The 23,270-nt window shown below is 50.0% G+C and overlaps 2 protein-coding genes across 2 annotated transcripts; both read right to left on the bottom strand.

The window, feature by feature from the left end:
• Positions 1 to 365: 365 nt before the first annotated feature.
• On the bottom strand, positions 366 to 3,624 carry LOC132473024 (alpha-2Da adrenergic receptor). The gene is made up of 3 exons (XM_060072944.1): positions 3,298 to 3,624; positions 2,734 to 2,894; positions 366 to 2,171 (listed from the first exon to the last, which is right to left on the bottom strand). Exons 1-3 carry the CDS (start codon positions 3,461 to 3,463, stop codon positions 714 to 716), a joined length of 1,785 nt encoding a protein of 594 aa, XP_059928927.1. The 5' UTR covers positions 3,464 to 3,624; the 3' UTR covers positions 366 to 713.
• A 73-nt stretch (positions 3,625 to 3,697) lies between these two features.
• Positions 3,698 to 22,679, bottom strand: tarbp1 (TAR (HIV-1) RNA binding protein 1). Its single transcript, XM_060072941.1, has 29 exons — positions 21,589 to 22,679; positions 21,370 to 21,467; positions 21,200 to 21,269; positions 20,905 to 21,059; positions 20,730 to 20,782; positions 20,516 to 20,613; positions 20,085 to 20,220; positions 19,394 to 19,490; positions 19,170 to 19,259; positions 18,819 to 18,954; positions 17,014 to 17,274; positions 16,335 to 16,432; positions 16,074 to 16,232; positions 15,735 to 15,958; positions 15,262 to 15,523; positions 14,587 to 14,775; positions 13,859 to 14,049; positions 12,908 to 12,979; positions 12,517 to 12,637; positions 12,143 to 12,253; positions 11,232 to 11,381; positions 10,778 to 10,864; positions 10,018 to 10,229; positions 9,193 to 9,274; positions 8,920 to 9,091; positions 7,481 to 7,666; positions 6,657 to 6,781; positions 6,035 to 6,171; positions 3,698 to 4,309 (listed from the first exon to the last, which is right to left on the bottom strand). The coding sequence occupies exons 1-29, from the start codon at positions 22,550 to 22,552 to the stop codon at positions 4,156 to 4,158; spliced, it is 4,890 nt and encodes a 1,629-aa protein (XP_059928924.1). The 5' UTR covers positions 22,553 to 22,679; the 3' UTR covers positions 3,698 to 4,155.
• Between the last annotated feature and the right edge of the window lie 591 nt (positions 22,680 to 23,270).

Here is a 23,270-nt window from a genome sequence, read left to right as displayed (position 1 = left end):
ACCCAGCAGACGAAGGAGAGAGAGAGCAGTCACAGCTGTCACCTGAAGATTCTTTGTTTGTCTCCAACAAAACCTTCCAAACAGATGAATCATTGGCTCATCCCAGAAGTGTCAAATTACTTTTGTGTGTCAAAACGGGCAGGGTGGTCGTGGACTCCTGAAAAATACTATGGTTGTTTTGTATGTAGAATAAAATGCCATTGTACATTTAAAAAAAAAAGGGAAGACTTTCACAATGCAGGATTCTGGGAATGCAGTGATGGAATCCCGATAACACTGTTCCCTAATAAATGGGCTCAAGATTCTGAGTCTGCCTGCAAGAGGTTGTGTGTGTGTGTGTGTGTGTGTGTGTGTGTGTGTTTACATCACAGATTAGGCCTTAAAATCATTTATATCACCATTTTTTACATTAAGTTGAGTGAAATAAAAACAGATTGAAACTGAAGTTTAGGCATGACAGTAAGAGTGGTTACATCAGGGATAAAAATAAGTAAAAGGAGCCTATAGGTAGGCTATACATTTTGAAATGTATTGGCTACTAGGACAAAACCATCCTTTTAGGTAGGCTTTACAATTTCAAAAGATTTGAAAAGTTACTGTTTGAGTTATTTACATTAAGGCATTCAAGTTGGCAATGTTCAGTTTAGTTTAGAGATAGTTAAGTCCAGATAAGTGCTATTTGTGTGGTTCAAATGAGGGCTGTTCAATCTCTACTAGCAGACATCATGCTCCACCGTCACCGTGATCTGCCCATAGAAGTAAGTGGCCCGCGTCTCCGTGGTTACGGCAGAGAACGGCAGTTTGCTGCCCTCTTGTGTTCGAGTCGGGACCTGCAGACACTCCCCCATACTCTCCCCGCTGCCCGACTCCTGCTGCCACAGGGAAGAGCTTGAGGTCGAGGGGCTGCCCGGGAGAAACACCTCGCACTGCTGCTTCGGCTGGCGCTGATGTTTGAAGTCTGCGTTGACCGTGAAGACGGAGGAGCAGTAGCTGGACGCCTCGTCTCGTCTCGAAGACGGGCTTTCACCCGAGGAGGAGCAGAGCGTGCGTATGTTGGTGGTCGTGGTGCTGCACGGACCCAAGCACCTGTCCTCGCCCTCCGCCCTGGCCTCCCCAGCCCTCCCCACCGCGCCCCCCAGCCGGGCGCGTATCTTCTGCTTGAGGTTCTGCATGGCGCCCTGGAAGCGCTTGCTGAGCAGAGCGTAGAGCAGCGGGTTGATGTCCGAGTTCAGCAGCACCAGCCAATAGGAGAAGGTGACGGCGCTGTGCGGGACCAGTTTGGTCTCGCCCAATAGGGCGCTCTCGGCCGCCTGGATCAGCGCCACGCCCATATAAGGGGTCCAGCACAGGAAGAAGGCGGAGATCACCAGGAAGAGGCGGACCAGTCCGTGCTGGTGCTGGTTCTGCTGGGGGAGGGGTGTCGGGTGGGGGAGGGGGGGCTGCCGGGGGACGGGGGTCTGGGCCAGGTACGAGAACAGGCGTCTGGGAGGAGGAGGAGGAGGAGGAGGAGGAGGTGGAGGAGGAGGAGGAGGAGGAGGAGGAGGAGGAGGAGGAGACGACGGAGAACCCACGGGAGAGGCTCCCGGTTCCCCGGTCGCCGCGGTGTCCCCGCGTCGAACCTCCGTCACGAAACGCCCGCTCAGGTGGTACACCAGGCTGGAGTTGGTGTGGTGGTGGTGGTGTTGGGTGGTGCCGGACGACGAAGACGACGACGACGACGACGAAGAAGAAGACGAAGACGACTCGGCGGCGGGGGCGGTGGCGCGACCGCGCTGCAGGTGGTCCTCCAGCGTGTGGATGCGGCGGGCGTGGGAGCGCGCCACCCGCACGATGTTGACGTAGCAGAAGAGGATGACGGCGGCCGGCAGCAGGAAGGACAGGGCCACCATGACGGCCGTGTAGCTGGGGCTGTCGGCCCACACCACGGCGCAGCTGAACATGGGCTCGACGTAGCGCACGGCGCTCCAGCCCAGCAGCGGCGGCGAGCTGGTGGCCAGCGCCTGCAGCCAGATCCACAGCACCGCCGCGCCGATGCGGCACAGCGTGCAGCGGGCCGTGTAACGCAGGCAGTCCACGATGGAGTAGTAGCGGTCCAGGGCGATGGCGGCCAGGGTGAGCACCGACGCGGTGCAGTAGACGGACGAGGTGTAGCCCACGTAGAGGCACAGCTCCTGGGAGGGTCAGGGGGGGATCAGGCAGGGTGGAGGATATTAAAGAGCGTGATTAGCCGTGACGAGCCGTTTTCGAAAAATCTGCCCCTTATGACGTCACAAGGGGGCGTGTCCACCTAGATGTGTGACGGATGGATGAGCAACGTTTGCTACAGTCCACTGGGTAGGCTGGTAGACTGATCTATCCAGCGCACATCTAGGTGGACACGCCCACTTGTGATTTTCAGAACCGCTTGGCTGATCACACTCACACCTGGTGGCATGTCATGGGACCTTTAATGGATCACAGAGTAAGGAGCAGGAGGGTACTGGATCTAATAGTTAGTTCTCGTCAAGTTCTCGGCCTATAACATTTGATTTTTGGGGGTTTTAGTTAAATGTTTGTTCTGTAATCTTGAGCTGAGAAACTTTGACGGAAAATATTTCCCCCCCCGGATTAATATAATTATTGGAATCGATGTCTAATCAAGATATATAACATACAAAACCCTTCCAAAATAATTACAAACATTACTTCTTAGGCTTATAAAGCACGCCACTGTAGGCATAGCGCATGACGTACATAGGAGGCGACCCAGCTGCTGTTGATGATGGACACCGCCACGAAAGGCATGACCCCGATGCCGACCATGAGGTCGCTGATGGCCAGGTTGATGATGAGCACCGAGGCCACCGAGTGGAACGTTTTGGTCGCTGCCACGATCACGATGACGAGGATGTTACCTGGAGGAGGAAATAGGTGCACAAACACAGAACGCGCGCACGCACGCACACACACACAAACACACACACACACACACACACACACGACAAATTAGCCAACTATTATGCTAATTAGGACAACCAATACCAACAAGCTAATGTCGACCGCATATATAGGTCTACGATTTAAACATTTGGAAAATAGCATTTTAGCATTTTTTAAATGGAACAACTTTGAACTACAAAAACTACAAATTGGAAGGTGTGAACCGTTCAGAAAGTGCGTGAATTCACACGGGACGAGTCAGTCACGTTAACTTATGGCTTTATTATTTTGCCACTACACAACCTCCATCTCTTTTAGTTTAGGGGCAAGTCAGGTCTGAACCAGACGGTAGCGACTCACTCTACATCCAAGACGTACCGGTCACCGCTCCCAGCGTCATGAGGACTATGATGACCTCCAGGACCAGCGTGGTGCGGGAAGGCTTCCCGGCGAGCACCTCCTCGATCGTCTCGTTGTCGAACGCCGCCTTCAGCCCCGCTCCCAGGACACGCACCCCGGGGTTAAACCAGTGCCCAAAGTCCATATTCAACCCCAGCCTCAAGATAATCCAACCTTATTCAACATCTTGTATAAAAAATAAAATGGTTTCTTAGTATTTCACCGTTCCCAGCTCCCTCTCATCAATCCAATTGAAATCGTCGGGTATTTTCGGACCTCTTTTTTAACAGGAGGGAGGGATGCGTGTGGCGCGGCGCGGGAGGGGCGACAGCTCTATGTTTACCTACTTACTAGAATCACACACCACACTCAAGATATACATGTTATATATACGTTTATTGAAAAGTCACTGCATAACATGTCTTCCAATTAAATACAAGCATTTTCAAAAAAGCAGATGGATAAATTATAGACTTGTTATATATATTCCATGCACAGTTATAGACTGTGCATGGAAATGTTTCCCTCACAAAAAAAAAGAGCCTTTGCTTTTAAGGAAAGTCACAGCAGAACCGATTATTTGAATACATTATCTTTATGAAGGCATACACAATGTCTGGGTAAAAACGGTCAAATGAAAACCATAATTAAAACCCTACTTTACAGCAGGAAATACTAGTGAGTTTGTAATACTTCAAAACGTTGTAGTCATTCAAAAGGCAAGGCATCAGTTAGCGAGTGGTGGGAGATACATAGTGTTTACCACCACTTAAAAGCCCGTGTTTCTGAGTTCTGCTACGGTCGGAGGCTGGTGGTTTCTGGGCGTCGCGGTCGCCGTCAGCGGGGCTGGAGATGCTGTCGCGTGTACTCCCAGACCAGCAGGGCGGCGCTCACGTGCACGTTGAGCGAGCGGATGACCCCCTGCTGGGGGATCTCCACGCACACGTCCAGCAGCTGCAGCAGGTTGGCTGGGATACCCTCCCGCTCATTGCTGTAGGAGGGAGGGGAGGGGGGAAAGAGAGAGAGAGAGAGAGAGAGAGAGAGAGAGAGAGAGAGAGAGAGAGAGAGAGAGAGAGAGAGAGAGAGAGAGAGAGAGAGAGAGAGAGAGAGAGAGAGAGAGAGAGAGAGAGAGAGAGAGAGAGAGAGAGAGAGAGAGAGAGAGAGAGAAAAGAGAGAGAGAGAGAAAAGAGAGAGAGAGAGAAAAGAAAGAGGGGGGAGAAAGAGAAGATAAATACACAGGCAGACAGACAGACAGATAGACAGACTAAATATCGAGATTGATGGGGGAAAACAATATGGAAGCTTACAGAGAAACCAACATGTCTGGTCTGTCCTAATGATCATAACTCCAAATGTCTGTTTCGTAGCGTCAGAGATAACGGGGGGGGGCACAAACGCCCAAATGAATTAAACTAAACTAAACTTAACACACATGCAAATGAGCTCAGTGACTCATTGAGCACAGCGCAGTCCCAGATATACTTGGGCATTGATGGCAATCATAAACAAATAATGAGGATTTCTCACTAATTGCAAGACACACGGGGGGGGGGGGGGGGGGGAGTCCAGCAGGGTGAGAAAGCCCAATTTGTTCAGCTACATTTATCTAAAGCAATCACAGCCCTCTGATGAGAGATTACAACCAGGCCCCGCTGTGCCGGGGAGTAGGGAGGCCATTCTGACACGACAGCCACTACCGTCCCACACAGGCTGCCGGAGGCGGTCCCCAGCCCCGCTGACACTAGCCTGGTGTAGTGGCAAGGGGAAGGGTCGCTTCTCATTTCGTCTTACATCCAGAGGAACAGTCAAGCTTGGCTATTTCGGTAATTCAAGAGAGGAATGCCTCATACCCTGTTCGAAATACTGCGGGCAGCAACGTCAACTCTAATTTCCGCCAAGAAAGTCGAAGTAGGGTTTGATGATGTCTTCCTCTTGTTACCTGTGTATTCATCCTTGAACGAGACACCTCCCCCCCCCCCCTTGACCTGCACATTTAGGAAAAGATAAATCCCTTCAGTGCTATGACGATAAGCCCGACGTCGGGCGGTAAATCAGCTGGCATCGCTCTCTGCGTATCTCGTATGGATTTCTTTGTGGAGTATGTTTCCTGCGCCGGGCTCCCGAGGGACAGCCAATTACAGGCCGGCGTGCCCTGACAGGCCTCGGCATGGCGGTAAGGGAGCAGGGTAGAAAATAGAGAAAAGAATCACGCTGGATCCCCCCCCCCCCCCAAGGAAAACAACCGCTAAACTGTTGAGATGGCGCTAAACAGCCCTGGCAGAGCTCACACCTCCACCTGCCAGGAGCGACGAGGTCAACGGCACTGTTTAGCGCCCCACACCCCTGACCGTCTCGCTGTGCCGTGTGGGACTTTGATGCTCTGCCTCTTACAGTAGCGTTGCGTCGCCTTGAGTGTTTGTCATTTGCCTTTATATGTGCCCCAATTTAATGACGTTCACAACATCATAGAAGAATTAAGGTGCAAGTGATTATTAGTTCTGAGTGAAAGTGGTGAGTTCATGCGACAAGTGGCTGTCAAGAATCAAAGATCTGCTTTTTTTCTTTTGGTTGGATAGAGCGTTTGTTATGCTTAATGTTACGTCAAACGAAAGACGAATTTGATATTGATTTATTTTAGCAGCCTTTAACTCATGGAGAGAATTCCGGAGCACCCCTTTGTTTTTGAGGCCAACCGTGGTTTTTGGTAAACACATACCCGAGTAGCAGCAGGGTCTTCTGAGGGAACTGATAGTCTTGAAGACTCTGGCTATTAGCAGTCTGTTCCACTCCCACAATGCAATAGCCTTCACTCTTCTTCAGCTGCAGGAAGTCAGTGAGCTCGACAGGTTTCACCTGGGGAAGAGGGACCCAGGTAACCATGTTATAGATATCCAAGTAACCATGTAGCAAACATGAAAGTACATAAAATACTATGTCGCTAACATATAAGTACCATGTACCAAACAAAGTACTGTGTACAAACAAAGTACTGTGTACCATACAACCAAGTACCATGTATCAAACATCAAAGAAGAGTGTAGCAAACATCAAAGTATTGTGTGACAACACACGATGTGCCAAAGATTAAAGAACCAACTTGTAGGATAGAGGCCATCTTAACTTCTCAGCCAATGCTATAATTATTCCTCACCCGTGATAAACAGCATGCAGAACTGGCTACCATGTCACTTTGGCGCGATGACATCTCAAAACACATTGCTCTGAAGGTTATGTAAGTGCACCACGTTACGAAAGCAGCACTTAAAGCTGGTCTTGGAGTGCTTTCACTTCGTCAACGACAGGTGAGCCGTGTGTGTAGCTAGCACTGCGTCGCTCACCTCCAGCAGAGGCAGCCAGAGCTCGGAGGAGACGCTGAGCGACTGGAAGTGCTTGTCTTCGACGTGACGGAGGCTGTCCAGGACCAGCGCGCTGGCGCCAAAGATCTCACAGGTCCGACACAAACCTGAGACGCACAGCGGACGTTAACCATGGTTCGGAGGTGGCTGTCGTTTGGTGGAGGGTCGGAGATGGTGTCGGGTCCAGGGAGTTCAACGTCTTTGGCATCGCATCAGTTAAATATACCAACAATTGAACTTCAGCCGTGGCAGGGTGGATTAGCCTAGGATAGGCTGTACATGTGTACAAATATGAACAGGTAACACTTATCCGGGGATTTTACTGGGTGACATAATAATGAACATTGACAGACCACCGCCGTATTACTCAACGCAAATATTGGCTCTTTTTTTTTTTTTTTTTTTTTTTCAAACAGGCTATCTCCACAACAAACACATGTAAATGGATTCAGCCATTTATGAATCGGCACTTGGGAGCACAATGGCCCCGGGGGCTGAGAACACGAGATAGGTCCGTGAATGAGGCCTGATAAGGAGAAGAACAGCCAAGGTCTGGCAACAGATGTATTGTGCCGCCTGACAAACGACCGCAATCCACGTTCTCCAAGTGCTTATCAGAAAACGGCACGAAGAGGGGAAGCACTCAATCCCCAAAGCCGTAACACATTTACGCGGGGATATTCATTTACACACGTTCAAGTAGGTTCAGAATAGTAGATTTCACAAAATACATTTTAAGCACAGTGAATTTGGGGGGGGGGGTCACGTAACCTAACACGGTACCACATCCAGGAGAGATCTCTGACCTCCGAGGTTGGTGGGCTTGTCGATGAGCGAGGCCACCACCACCAGCGCGCCGTGGGCCTTCCCCAGCCGCGCTGCCCTCTGCTGGGGAGCCAGCTGCAGCTCTGGCTCCTGCTCCTGGATGCCCAGCCGCCACGGGGTGATCTTCTTCTGCACCTCGGCCCAGCGCTCCTCCTTGTCCTGCTCGCCTGAGGTTGGGGGGGGGGGGACCCGGGGGGGGGACCATTGAACCATGAGCCCCAACCATCTGTGGTGATTTCTGTGTGTTTCTGCTGTCAGATAATTAACAATTGTACGCCGAAGGCGAAGTGAATAGTCCTCAGGCTTGTTGATCCAAAAATCAACAAGATAACACTTTTTGCCGGGGTTTATTTGTTTTATTAGTGGTTTGTTTGTTTTATTAGCGTGACGAGACGACCGTCACGCAATATCCCGAGTTTGAGATCTCAATCATGGGATATGCCCAATTTCCCGAGATAGCAAACCAATTAAAATGCGCCATTATAGGAGGTTCACGTGTAGCATATACTAACTCTGGATAGACAGACACAACAACAACAAGTTTCTGTTCCATGTGTCTTTGTAATTGGATGTGATTGTTTGCCAGAAAATTAACGGCAGTGACGACACCAGCGCCTTCCTGAAAGGTTCTGATATTTGAAACTAGAAGAGTTGGAAGCAGCCACGTGAAAAAAAAACGGGTGCAGCGTTCTTTCTGTAGGAGGGGGCCGACAGCAAACATCACACCAATGCGGCAACAAAGCATTGGGAGACTTAAACCTCGATGTCGTGGGGTACGTGGTTATACACCCCTCTCTAGGAAACGTGTCTACACATAGAGGGGCTTTAAGGACTCCGACGGGCCCATTTCATATTTGCAGATATATTTTCTGGTTTAAATCTCTGCGGCATGTGAAAACATTGTTTAGCAGACGTAAGATTGACTAGTTCATAGGAAGCTCTCAAATAGGTACATTTGCACCCCACCATCCGATTCACATTATAAAGAAGACCTGGATTAGATTAATTGTGAAGTGGCAGTGAATACTTTTTGCTGGGGGTTATTCCACACAGAGGAAGTATAACCCCCTCAGTACAGTTTGTTTTCTTTTTTTCATGTTTTACAGAAAGTACAGATATGTATCCAGAACAGCTGGATACATATCTGTACATTATTTTAGATTTGATAATTTTATTTTTGACCATTTTGTGTATGTTTCTCAGGCGAAATTTCTAAGTGCTCAGTTACAAACTGTTTTTCGGGAGAGACATGCTGAATAAATACATCATGTTTTCAAACTCAAAAATAATCTTTTGAATAAACGAGATTTCAATATTGACCAAAAATAATCGTGACTAGGATTTTTTCCATAGTGGAGCAGCCCTAGTGGTGGGGATGGGTGGTGGAGGCAGGGTGGGTGGTGGTGGAGGGTGGGTGCACCTTTGTCCTGCTGGATCCAGTCCCCGGGCTGGAGCAGGCGGAGGTCCGGGGAGGGGTTCCTCAGAGGCAGGGCCGGGCTCGGGAAGAACACTGCGATCTTCTCACACTTCCACACTGGGATCCACTCGTCGTCAGACAGCTCCGACAGGCTGGGGAAAGTGTACAGTATGGTCTGCAGGACAGGAAGCAGAATTAAACGATTTTAGTGGACGTCACCGACACAGCCTCAGGGAGTACACATGCATCAGCGACAACCGGAACCAGCTGCCCCACCTCGACGCTGTAGTCTCTCGTGGGGTGGAAGGCGCCGAAGAAGAAGTGCTCCTGAATCCTGGTCCAGTTCTTGTTGGCGTTGCTGATCCAAAGCGACATAGTGCAGTGTATGGAGATATTAGTCGGTAAGTAGCAGATAAGGATCAAGGCATACTGCCACACTGGGAGTCCAACACCCTAGCCTATTACCTCCCCCCCCCAGAACCCCCCAAATCTGGGATCCAGCAGTCCTGATACGTTGTTGCAGAACTTCTGGGGGGTGCCAGGGCCGTAAACCACAAACTAAAAAGGGGCGGAGTTAGACCTCTAGAGATATTCTACTGTAGAGAAACTCCCCGCCTGCAGCAACATGATCGGCCAGAAACAAACACGAAATCCCTATGTAATAGACTGTGATATGCAAATTACAAAGGCTCTGATTAAAAAGATAAATATATATATTCATTTTATTTCCAAAAAAAAAATTATTTGTTAACGTTACTGACTGGAGATCAGTAAGATTTATATCTTTCTTTTACAATTCAATAATTAAAACATTTAAACAGAAATTAATCAGCAAGCAGTTTACATGTTGACTGCTTCCAATGTTGTGTTAGTCATACTTAAGAATGATTTATTGCTTTTTCAGTGAATAATACAGAACATAAGGAACTTAATAAATAAAAAAATCGCAATATTGGTCCAAATAATCGCAATTCGATTAATTCCCCAAATCGTTCAGCCCTACCGGTCACCCAGATTCTATCTTTTCCGCCGTCAGACTAACGATATCCTTAGAAAGTGAGCGAGTGAGACTGGCGTGGCCCCAGGATGCCCGCCGCTCACCCAGTGCTCTGCATGGCCTCCGCCTGGCTCAGACAGGCCTCCACCACAGCCGCCAGACCGCCCAGGCCGTCGCCCGCCCGCTCAGCCTCCGCCCGGGCCGCGGCCAGGCCCCACACCCTCTTGAGGGCCAACAGGGCGTACAGACGCACGCTGAAGTTGTGGCTGAAGCACCATTGCAGGATGACGTCCAGGGCCCGGCGCCACTGGGGCCCCTGAAAGGGTTGGGGGGGGGGGGGAGGAGAGCGAGAGACATTCAGATGGCTGGACGTGGTGAGCGTTGAGGATTGATGAGGATATTGTGGAATAGAAACTAAATATTAAAATAATAAAAAAACATGCAGTAGCACAAATAGGCTTAAATTATGAAACTATATCTGCCATCATATATATATATAAATTAGTGCTGTCAGTTAAATGCGTTATTAACGGCGTTAACGCAAACCAATTCTAACAGCGTTATTTTTTTTATCGCGCGATTAACGCAATTCTTTTTTTTTTATCAGTTTTGATCAGTATATGCCAATGTTGTTATCAATAAAAAAACATTTGCACAAGGCAAGCCGATGCACTTCTCCATGTTGATAAGAGCATTAAAATGAGAAAAAAATAGTGGGACAAAGGAATCAAGGAATATTTAGCATAGAAACAAAATTAATCGTGAGTTAACTATGACATTAATGTGATTAATCGCGATTAAATATTTTAATCGCTTGACAGCACTAATATAAATATGTTTAAATAAATAAAACCCCAAAGTGACCTTATCCTCCAGTTTAGGTACGATGAGATCCAAGTGTACCACGACGGACAGGAAGGTGCAGATGCTGGTCTTGGTTTTCTCGTGATCCTGAACAGCAACAGAAACAATGTGCAGAAAATGTCCTTAAACCTCAGTAGAGTTGCATGATTTCCTTGACATTGAGTGACATCTTTTTAATGGAAAATTTGAATCGCTCCATTGTACGCAGACGCCTATCACAGCAGGCAATTTGTTGGTTTCTGCTTTTGCTTTTGGTTTTGTCTTTTTTTCTTTCTTTCTTTCTTTCAATCTATATGTTGAACTGCAGATACACACAAAAACGGGAGGGAAACAACAAGTGCAGACAGTCCCTGTTTAATCCTCTGTGTCCAAATAAAAAGGAAATACATGAAAAAGATCTCAGGAGAGTATAACAGACATCACAGGACAGGTCTGGTGGATGAATGAGACCCACCATGCTGAAGCAGCCCCAGAAGCTCTCCATGTGCTCCGGGTACCGCTGCAGGATGACGATCATGGTCCACTCGATCAGGTACTTCACCGAGGCCTGGTTGCTGCAGAAGCCCGCCGCGAACACATCGCCCAGCAGAGAGGCCACGAACCCCTGCCAGACGACACACAGTTCACCTCTTTAGTCAGGTGCACAATGTCCAGTACATCGGGCTTGAATCAGGCTTTAATGCCGTCTAATGCAGCCGTTGTCTGATCATGTGTAGACAGGTAACCGTGTGTCGGGACTACAACAGAAAGGGCTGTTTCAACATGGCGTTGTTTTATTTCATAGCGCCAGCGCCTATGTTGTGCAGCTGCCTAGAGAAAAACACTACACCCGGGCCCTTTTCCAGAGCGCTCTAACTTTATTTGATGCCCCTCCCAGCATCTAGTTGAAAACATCCAAACTTCTGAGAAAGGGGGCACTCGTCACCCTTGTAAACACAAAAATGGAGGAGAAACCTGTTCTTGTCGTGTCTGTCTACAGGTTCATCTGAAACGACCAACAGAAGCTCATCACATCAGAGAGAGTGGGAGCGCATGGGGAAAGAAAAAGTCAAACAAAAGTGAAGTAAGATAGATGATAAAAAAGCAAAGACGCGAGTTAGAGTTGGGACGCCAGCGCTTTACTGCTAAAGATCAACCCTATGTTGAGACGGAAAGGCAGGAAAGGCAGAAAAGCTTTGTTTCGGGTAGACACACACACACACACACACACACACACACACACACACACACACACACACACACACACACACACACACACACACACACACACACACACACACACACACACACACACACACACACACACACACATTGCTAAATAATGTATGCCAACGGGAGTGCTGGGGGCCAATCAGGGGAACTTACCTCTTGGAGATTAGGAAGCAGAAGCAGCAGGGTCTGCCACACTCGGTTCTTCACGCGGTGTTGCAGAGAGTTGCTATAGTAACGCGTCTTTGTCTTAGATATGTCTTTATCCTAGGGTGGGGGGGGGGGGGGGGGGGGAATGAGTGGGGTTTGGAGGGAGTGAGGGGGTGTAGTTAGTTGTGTACTTTCAGCCGAGATATGACACAGATACGACATAAATCACTACAAACATCAAAGTTGACATGGTGCTATGTTTGCAACTGTTGCTATATCGGTACAGCTATGAATAAAAGAGTCGAGGCGGGGTTTACTATGTACATCTGTAGCAGCAGCACTTCTAGTTTTAAAGGGTGTTTGTTTGAGCCCAACAGCACCTTTTGCAGAAGCTGCGTGACGAGCTCCTCCAGAAGCCGCCGGTGTTGCGGCCTGGAAGGATCCAGATGACTGAGGAGCGCTAGCACACACACACGGGGCGTTTGATCGTCCCGGTTATCCCTGAAGACACACACAGACACACTCAGACTATTGTACTGCAATTTGTGTGACTAAAAGGGCCTCTAGTGGCACAGCCTGGATTCTCACCCTTTAAACAGAATGCTGTATTTCTTCGTAAAACATAATATCATGTTGGAACAGAACGATGCAGTTTGATCATTCAGGACACCCTTGTGTCTTTGTCTTTTGTTATCATTGTTGGATAGTTCATACGTCTATTTTATAGTCATGTTTGATGTTGAAAAATAGATGATAGATTCGGCGGCTCACCCGCCAACCACTAGGTTCACGGTGCACTCCTCTCCCAGCTGCTCTACATAGGTCTGGACCTCCAGGATCAGCCTGCAGAACAAGAACAAAGCAAGAGAGCGAGTCAAAGGAGTTGGTTTGAGCCCGGGAAGGAGGCAGGACGCTGTGTACGCCACCGCATTTTTGGCCTAAAAATAAAATCACCTTTTTTTTTCCAACCGAACCTATTGTGGGTTGTAATCGATTCTTTTTGGAAAAATATGTTTTTTTTTTAAGTTTGGATTTTATTTGAAGAATAACAATGATTAAAGGCACCCAGTGCAACTTTCGAGGCTTAAAAATAAACATTCAATTTCTCGTCTTTTTTACACGTAGTAAGTTTCAATGACTCCATACCATTACATACCGACATTCAAGCAGCAAAGATGAGACGTCGTTGTGTGGTGAGAACTGATACAAAATCGATAACAACAACAATGCCGCCATTTTCTTTATTTTTTGTAACCTACAATAAATAAAGCAGGCTTCCAGTCAATGGAAAAATGGCTTCTCCCCACCGGCGATTGTTGTTGTTTACGATTTTCTATCAGTTCTCACCACACAACGACGTCTCATCTTTGCTCCTTGAATGTCGATATGTAATGGTATGGAGTTATTGAAACTTACTACGTGTAAAAAAGACTAGAAATTGAATGTTTATTTTTCATTGAATGTTTACATAAAGTTGCACTGGGTGCCTTTAACAAAAGCAAAAATAAATAACACACATCTGCCACTCTGCTGCGTGCCTCAATTTAATATCGTGGAATAAATGTGTTGTGCTGCTGCTTTAGGTTGCCCCAGACTTTAAGCTAACTCTACACACTTCCCTTTTTCAGTGCACGCTGCCATGTTGATATTTAACCTTCTCTTTCCCAAAAAAAAAATGAGTTTTTAAAGTCGACTATTCGCCCAGCTCTACCGGAGCCCCACCTCACGTCCCTCCTGTACACCGGCCCGTAGACGCAGGCCTCCGTCAGCACGTGGGCGTAACGCAGGGCGCTGGCGACGGCTGCCTCGTCGCCATGGCGACCGGCAGGAAGCCAGCAGCGGCAGCACTGCTCGATCAGCACGTTGATCACCCCCGTCTTGGCCTGGGACAGCACCATCATCTCGGCCGAGATCTGTACCAGAAGACGCAGTTGGGGAAAACGACGGTCGCCATGACAACACAGTCCAAAATAACACTAACATTTGACCCATTTTGGACCTTTTTCATCATTCACCCTCTGGCTGGTTAACAGGGATCCTATTTTAACATGTGTGAGGTTGACAAGCCGTTACAAGTCCTTTAGCATTCCACCCCATAACGACCTCACACATTAGGAGCGTTCATCATGCTTAACGATGGACAGATCAACAGATCAGCACACCCATAGGCTGATCTGAAGCCAGCGGGAGTGTAAAGGGCTGACCATGGCCCCACGTTCACGCAGTGCAAGGACCCGGCTGCGGACGCTTCGACGCAGTCGTGAACCTTTATGGTTCTGCCTCGTGTTATAGTGAGCGGACCAATCGCAGCCCTCGCTGATGCGTCGCCTCGACGGAAGGTTACAATTTTCACGTCAAGGAGGGTCCGCAAGGACGTAAGGGGTCCGTCCCCCCCCATGCGTTTGCGTGAACGTGGGACCGTAATCAGCCCTTTAGGGAAGGGGAGTCACCTGTTTGAGGACGGAGATGAGCTTTGGCGCCTGGTCCTCCTCGAGCTCCAGGAGGCTGCGGTGGAAGGCAGCCCCAACAAAGCCCCTCAGGGCAGGCCAGAATTCCTGGGGGTTGCGGGTCAACCCCTGGACCAGCTCCCAGCCCAGAGTCACGGCGTGAACGCACAGATCCTCGTCGCACAACGCCACCTGTGTGTGTGTGGGGGGGGGGGGGGGGGGGGGGGCACGACACAACGTGGAAAAATGGAATGTTAGTTATTGCGTAGTAATACTTTTCTGGTCATTGTTAAGCATTTAATCATGAAATGATTTGTCATTATGTGAAGATTTTGTTGTGTTTGAAAGAGCAACAGCGTTTCTCATGAGAGATGTGGCCAAAAAAAATAGGTTTCAGTAAATTTACATTGATTCAGGACTTTCAGTACCATAACTCTCTGGAGTCTCTCTGAAAGAGTATTGGCAACGATGCATTCTGATGCAAGCCCTGAACATGTTTTTATGATCACGGAATTATGTACATTTCAGCAATTTACGTACATTTCTTACAGCTATCAACATGACCCCTTCCTTGTCATTCATAAAATCCCCGTAAAGAACACCCACGCCAAAGTACTAGAAAGCACTTCAACTCGACTCTGAAGTCTTTGTGCGCGACCGAACTACACAGACGCTCACCTGGGCCAGTGCGGTACTCATGAACGCCAGCACCGGAAGAACCAGGCCGCTGGGTAACAGAGTCACCAGGCCGCTGGGTAACAGAGTCAGGGCGTCCACGCTGCGCCCCAGGGCGGCCCTGAGCGTCTGATCGGAGAGGGCGGTGGTCTGGCCCGGGCCCGCTTGCCTGCTGAGGAAGCCCAGGCACACCCACTGGTCCCGGACGAAGTGGGCGGCCGTACGCCCCCAGTCCTGGAGCACGGGGGCCTGCGCGCCCGCGTCACTGAGACAGACGATGGCTGGGTTATACACGCTGTCACGCTGAGACCAACCACGACGGCCAGAAATAACGATTTATAAAGGCCTGCAATGCTTCAATCATTACATCCATACCACACTGCTTAGGTGGAGGGATGAGAATTAAAGGAACACAATCGCTGTAAACTGTGTGATCATTATCCTCATCATTATTATTATGATGATATCTTCCTCACCTCTGACCGGACGTGGGTTTGAGCAGGGTCTGGTTGATGTTTCCCAAGTGGAGCGGGCTCTGGGAATCACTCGACGCGGGGCTGTAGAAGTAGCTCTGTAGAGACACCAGCACGGACGTTGTCTCCGGTCTCCGGTCAGCGGCTTGCCGCTCCAAGAGGTCGCAGGTCGCAGCCAGCGACGCCATGGCAACCGCCTGGGCGACCTGGCTGGCCACGGAAGGAACCTGGTGGGGAAAGAAAAAACAAAAAGCCTAGTGCCTCATCTTATCAACACAACCCGGGTTTAAAAAAACAACAGCTGTGTTGTTCGACGCGCGCGGTGAACAGCGAGCTCGGCACCTGTTGCGTGGTGTTCGTGAGCACGTCGAGGCTGACTTGGACGAGCTTGGGGAAGTAGGTCCGTTGCATGTCGCTGCTGTACTGCGGCGAGGCGCCGTACAGCAGCACCAGCTGTCTCAGGACGCACAGATACAGCTCGGCCCGGCCCACGTCCGAGAGCTGTCGACGGCAAAGGGAGAGGCGTCAGTGTGCGTCTGTGGGGACTCCATGTTTATAGTTTTAACATGGCGTGGCTGTGATGAGAAGAAATGGACACTTAACCTCCTGCAGCTCGCTACAGAGACGTCTCAGTAGGAACTCTTGGACCGAGTCGACCACTTTCAGAACCAGCTTCTTCATAGTTAACAATGGCGTGTCTTCTACCAAAGAGAGAGTACATATAAAAAATTAAAGCTTTTGAATTGAGCCCATAAATATATTTATTGTAAATATATGGCCGATTAATTGAAAATTTATCACGATTTCGATCTTAGCGTCAAATCGATTTATATTTTTATTTTTAATGTTTTATAGAAAGGGCAGAACAGCTGGATACATATCTGTATAATATTTTCGATTGGAACATTTTATTTTTGACCATTTTGTGTATTTATTTAAGGGGAAATTTCAAAGTTCAAACGTTTTTTGGGGAGAGACATGCTGAATAAATACAACATGTTTCAAACTCAAAAATAATGGTCTGAATAATCGTGATTTCAATATTGACCAAAATAATCGTGATTATGATTTTTCCCATAATCGAGCAGCCCTACGTTAGAGTGCTTCTTCTCCTGGGTCACATCCCCTTCATAACCATCCATCATGAGGTTTGTTTTCCTCCTTAAACCCCATCAGACTGCCTTCTGGACCGCCCACGCTGCAGTCACACTGAACGCAGCCATAACACCCCAGCAGCAGCAGGTTCCTCCAGTGTGAGGTCACGGGCGTCATGGTTACCAACCTGGCAGCTTCCTGTCATCGGGAAGCCCTGGCGCCTCTCCCAGCTGGAAGAGCCGCAGCACGAGCTGCAGGCACTTGTCGGTCTTGCGCAGAGGCAGGTAGGCGTTGGTGCTCAGCCTGCCCAGGGTGTCCACTAGGGGGCCTAGGAGCTCCTCCACCAGCCCTCCTCCTCCCCCCCCCTCCACCTCCATATCCACACACAGGAGCACCGCCCTGGCCAGCTTATCCGCCTCTTTGGGGTCCGGAAGACGCTCACTATGACCTGAAGAAAGGGACGTGGGGAGAGAGTGAGTGAGTGAGTGAGGGAGTGAGTGAGTGAGGGAGTGGGTAAGTGTGCGTGCGTGCGTGCGTGCGTGCGTGCGTGCGTGCGTGCGTGCGTGCGTGCGTGCGTGCGTGCGTGCGTGCGTGCGTGCGTGCGTGCGTGCGTGCGTGCGTGCGTGCGTGCGTGCGTGCGTGCGTGCGTGCGTGCGTGCGTGCGTGCGTGCGTGCGTGCGTGCGTGCGTGCGTGCGTGCGTGCGTGCGTGCGTGCGTGCGTGCGTGCGTGCGTGCGTGCGTGCGTGCGTGCGTGCGTGCGTGCGTGCGTGCGTGCGTGCGTGCGTGCGTGCGTGCGTGCGTGCGTGCGTGCGTGCGTGCGTGCGTGCGTGCGTGCGTGCGTGCGTGCGTGCGTGCGTGCGTGCGTGCGTGCGTGCGTGCGTGCGTGCGTGCGTGCGTGCGTGCGTGCGTGCGTGCGTGCGTGCGTGCGTGCGTGCGTGCGTGCGTGCGTGCGTGCGTGCGTGCGTGCGTGCGTGCGTGCGTGCGTGCGTGCGTGCGTGCGTGCGTGCGTGCGTGCGTGCGTGCGTGCGTGCGTGCGTGCGTGCGTGCGTGCGTGCGTGCGTGCGTGCGTGCGTGCGTGCGTGCGTGCGTGCGTGCGTGCGTGCGTGCGTGCGTGCGTGCGTGCGTGCGTGCGTGCGTGCGTGCGTGCGTGCGTGCGTGCGTGCGTGCGTGCGTGCGTGCGTGCGTGCGTGCGTGCGTGCGTGCGTGCGTGCGTGCGTGCGTGCGTGCGTGCGTGCGTGCGTGCGTGCGTGCGTGCGTGCGTGCGTGCGTGCGTGCGTGCGTGCGTGCGTGCGTGCGTGCGTGCGTGCGTGCGTGCGTGCGTGCGTGCGTGCGTGCGTGCGTGCGTGCGTGCGTGCGTGCGTGCGTGCGTGCGTGCGTGCGTGCGTGCGTGCGTGCGTGCGTGCGTGCGTGCGTGCGTGCGTGCGTGCGTGCGTGCGTGCGTGCGTGCGTGCGTGCGTGCGTGCGTGCGTGCGTGCGTGCGTGCGTGCGTGCGTGCGTGCGTGCGTGCGTGCGTGCGTGCGTGCGTGCGTGCGTGCGTGCGTGCGTGCGTGCGTGCGTGCGTGCGTGCGTGCGTGCGTGCGTGCGTGCGTGCGTGCGTGCGTGCGTGCGTGCGTGCGTGCGTGCGTGCGTGCGTGCGTGCGTGCGTGCGTGCGTGCGTGCGTGCGTGCGTGCGTGCGTGCGTGCGTGCGTGCGTGCGTGCGTGCGTGCGTGCGTGCGTGCGTGCGTGCGTGCGTGCGTGCGTGCGTGCGTGCGTGCGTGCGTGCGTGCGTGCGTGCGTGCGTGCGTGCGTGCGTGCGTGCGTGCGTGCGTGCGTGCGTGCGTGCGTGCGTGCGTGCGTGCGTGCGTGCGTGCGTGCGTGCGTGCGTGCGTGCGTGCGTGCGTGCGTGCGTGCGTGCGTGCGTGCGTGCGTGCGTGCGTGCGTGAGTGAGTGAGTGAGTGAGTGAGTGAGTGCAGTGAGCTTCTAAATCTGTCAAAGTCTTTTTTTTTTCCAACCTGTGCTTGCTGGGACTTGGAGGAAGGAGTGGATTTCAGACTGGACATGTGCTTTAATGGATCCTTTATTTGGCAACGCGCTGTGTTCAACACTGGGCTTAAAGTTGCCCTCATTGTCTGACAGCCAGGCAGCCACCTGTGGTTTGGGATGGGACAGAAAGTCCACGGTAAGAAAACAATTACTTGCATGCAGTTCAAAGGAGACTTGGGAAAATTGTTGTCTTTAACTGAATCGTATATATATTGAGACACACACACACACACACACACACACACACACACACACACACACACACACACACACACACACACACACACACACACACACACACACACACACACACACATTACCTGTTTCCAAAGAGGTGTCCCTCTACACAATGACTCTTCTGCATGGAAATGCGTCAAAAAACTGAAGACCTCATCAAGAGTGACAGCATCCTTTCAAAAGAAAATCAAACGAAAAATACAACAATTCAATGGAAAATTTTATTTCAAAACGGTTCAGTATTTTGAGTTTTCACAAAAGAGACATTGACTGAAATCAACCTAGCCTAGCACATAGGTTGTCTTACCACTTGCATGAGACAGAGGGCGCTGTTCAGGAGGTAGCACTGGGACGCTCCCCTCAGCAGGACTGGATGAGTAACCATGGTGACCCGCAGCACCTCCCTGTAGCGTACAACAGGAACAACATCAACCCACGGCCCCCACTGCAAGACACCACCAAGGATATGGTTAGCCATATGAGCTACGTTAGCACAGGGACTAGATTAGAATAGGAGCTAGGTTAGCATAGCTCCTCCCCCTTGTTTTAAAGGGGGAAGGGGAAGGGGTAAGGGGTAGAAATGGGATTGGGCCTAAAATAGGGGCTAGGTTAGGCTCTAGGTTAGAATAGGGGCTAGGGTAGCAAAGAGATTGTTGATTATTGTGTAAACAAAAGTGTTTCACCACTAGGGATTCTGGCTCCTTAAGGCCCAATCCCATTTCTACCCCTTACCCCTTCCCCTTACCCCTCCCCCTTGTTTTGAAGGGGGAAGGGGAAGCACACCACCCCTTACCCCTTCCCCTTACCCCTTCAAAACAAGGGGAAGGGGTAAGGGGAAGGGGTAAGGGGTAGAAATGGGATTGGGCCTAACAACCTGTATCATTCGGTACTTACTCCAAAGTGGATCAAAAGGCGTCTAATAAACCGCCTGTAATAATTACATTCAACCCTAATTAGAAAGCGGCCCCTCTGTGCTCTGGTTGCGGTTCTGAGACTACCTGATGGCCTGCAGGCCCTGGCCGTCCAGCAGCGGGCTGCGAGGGAGGCAGGACAGGGCCTGGGAGAGGAAGAGGACGGGCACGGCGCACCAGTGACGAGAGCCCAGCCGCTGGATCAGCGGTAGCAGCAGCGCGCCTGGAGCAGGGGGAAGACGGGGGGCCGACACATGGGTTCAAGGCGCTTCAAGGCCTTGGAAACATATGGTGGTGTGCCGCCGAAGCATAATCTGAGAAGAATTATTAATTAGGCACTAAACCCGAATGCATTTAAAAGAAAAAACAACCAAAGAATAACTTATTACTCTGTGCAATTTTTCAATGATTGTAATAATAAATAAGGCTGTCGCATAGGGATAGAAATCGTACTTTGTGATTAACATGAAGAACAACAGCAGTGTACTGTCCAAACGTAAACAAGCATAGCTCTCCACCTCTTTCCTCTGACGGAAGGCTGCTGAAGAACGACGTCAGAAAGGCTGTGAGTTTGACGCCGAGCTCAGGACAATCCCCTATGCCCTGCCCCATGGCCCTGGACGTCACGAAACAAAGAGACACTCAAACCGGGCCCAGTGTGGTGGCTTCCACTTTCAAGTAAAAGGTTATTCCACATACATCACATACTATTTTTGACATTAATAAACTCACCGGTGGAAGAGTGAACTTTCAGACAACACATCCATGAAGGGGCCGACTATAAACTGGAAAGAGAAACGAGTCGTAACACTTAATTATCATCATAAATCCCTAATGACACACAACAAATATGAATGGAAACATCAGCTTGAAATCCCGATGGACGACGGGACGGGTTGACCGGCACCTGGGAGAAGGCGGAGGCGAAGGCGGGCTGTCGGAGAGCCTGGAGGTCCAGCAGGTGGTACACGCCCTCCCTCATCAGGGACTTATTCTCGCTGTCGAACATGCGCTGGTACACGCACAGCAGCCAGGAGGGATGGCAGCAGGCCCCGCCCGACGCTGCAAAACCAATCGATCGAAGGAGCTGATGATACATACATCCCTCCCCCAAACTTGCATTTCTTATGAAACTGTGTTTAATTAATTAAATATTTTTTTTATTTTGACAAATATGTTTGAGTGCGAATTGACAGACTGACCTTGCGTATCCGTGGCGGTTGTCTGGATCAACACGTCGATTCTGTTGAGCACTGGCCGCACGACATGGATCTGTAATAGCAGTGTTATAAATTACTAACACAGCCTCTGCACAAAACTATAACTGCTGTGGATGAATAAATAAAAACAATGTTGAGGCTCCACCACTCGCCTGGTTTTCCTCCAGGGTCTCCATCACGAGTGCATAGTCCTCCCAGAACTCTCGGAGCAACTGGCTGTCTTTCGGGGACCATCTGAACAACAGCTCATCTAGTTTCATGGTAAAAGGAGATAAGGTGAACGTCAAAAGACACCCGTGGAAAAATAACGTTGTGACACGTTACCAAACGAATATTATTCAAGAAAAGAGTAAAAAGTAATCATAAGTTACCTTCTTTTGAAGGACAGGTCGGACACTCAGCTCCCTGTTCTTCCGAAAAGGCCACACATCTTTTCAGCAGATACAACGATCGCTTCCGACACACCATGTCCTTATGCGTCAGCCCTGCCTGGACGATCATCCAAAACTGACGCTCCAATCGTGCGTCAGGTCGACTGGTGCTGATGCTGAGGTCCTGACACTGCGCTTGCAGGTCAGTAGGAGGTAACAGGTGATCTGACAGCACCGTCAAACACAACAGGGTGCGCTCTGTCACCGCAGCAGTGTCGTCGCTCCGGTGCCAGGTGAACAGCTCGTCCAATGTGAACTGAAGTACACTACTTAACCTTTTCCCGGGCTTGCAGGAGTTCAAGAGGGTCAGGAGCAGTCTTACCGTGACTTTTGAGACGACAGCCTCGGAAAACGTGCGGATGCAGTGTAAAGCGGACGACAGTGTAGTTTGAGTGAGCTGTTTATCCAAGGTAATAGATGGTAAAAGAACAGCGATTACTTCAATTGCAACTTCCACGTTAAGGAGTTTCCCCTCGGCGTCGTCTTCTTGCAGTGCTGGCAGGACAGTGTCGGCCAGTCGCCCCACTACATCATCACCACAGTGAGGGATGCAAACGCCTAGGAGTCTGCACGCTGCAGCGGTACTCTGTCTGGGCCGAGAGTCTTGAAATGCAACGTTTTTATCAGTGACATTTTCTTTTGATATCTTTAAGAGGAAGGGGACGCACTGATCCCAAATAATTGATTCAATCTTTGTGACGATCTGTTGTTTTTTCGCACTTTCAAACACAACCTTGTGATCAGATGTGCCGGCTAAATGCTGTCCGATTCCTTCAATGAATGCTGTCAGTGCCTCTACCCTTTCCTTTTCTGGCCACGATTCCTTCGGCCAGGACAAAGTATCAAATAAAATGTCATAATTGGGTGCACTGGTTAAAAGAGCGTTTATCAAAACAGAGGACATTGTAATGTAAACGGAGTCGGTTCGGTCTCTCGCAGTGCCATGCGTGTGCGGTGTAAACTTGGGAGTTGCCGGCGGATCGTAAACTTCCTAGTACGTCAACAGAATCTATCGCGAGATTTGGGAGTGTTCGGCCAGCTTTATTATCGACTGATCTGTAGAGGTCGCTATTTCGCTAGTTTCCCCCTACAATGTTCCACTCCATGACATTCATTTGAGTTCAACAAAACCTTTCGGCAATAACTTCAATTTATTGATGATCGTATCTCAATAATGTAGAAGCCTTTTGTTCAGTGTTACATACCGGTATACAAAAACAGATCAATAAAAATCACAGTTGTAGAAATATTGCTTTACAGATACTGTTCTGATGATAAAAGAGATACCTCAGCATGATTAACCTTTGGATGAACGTATAGGGCATATACAAAAAACGTGGAGTTCCTTATGAAATGCTTTCCTTGAAAATACATAAAAAAATAAAATGAAATCCTATGATTCGAATGATATGAAGGTTGGTGTACAATGGGGCCAGACAAAAGGTTAACATCCAATATAAACAGTCAATTGATTACTACTCCCACAGATTCTTATACACCAGGTTTAAACCAGAAATGCAGTTTTCCAGACTGCAAGCTTTACACAAGATATCTGAGTAACTTTAAAAAGATGCAATATGGTAAAAAATATATAGTGCAAGTATACACAATAAAAAAAAAAA

Source organism: Gadus macrocephalus, chromosome 15 (assembly GCF_031168955.1).
Source record: "Gadus macrocephalus chromosome 15, ASM3116895v1".
NCBI lineage: Eukaryota > Metazoa > Chordata > Actinopteri > Gadiformes > Gadidae > Gadus > Gadus macrocephalus.
Note: the sequence above shows the minus strand (reverse complement) of the source record. Positions and strands in the feature narration are given on the sequence as shown.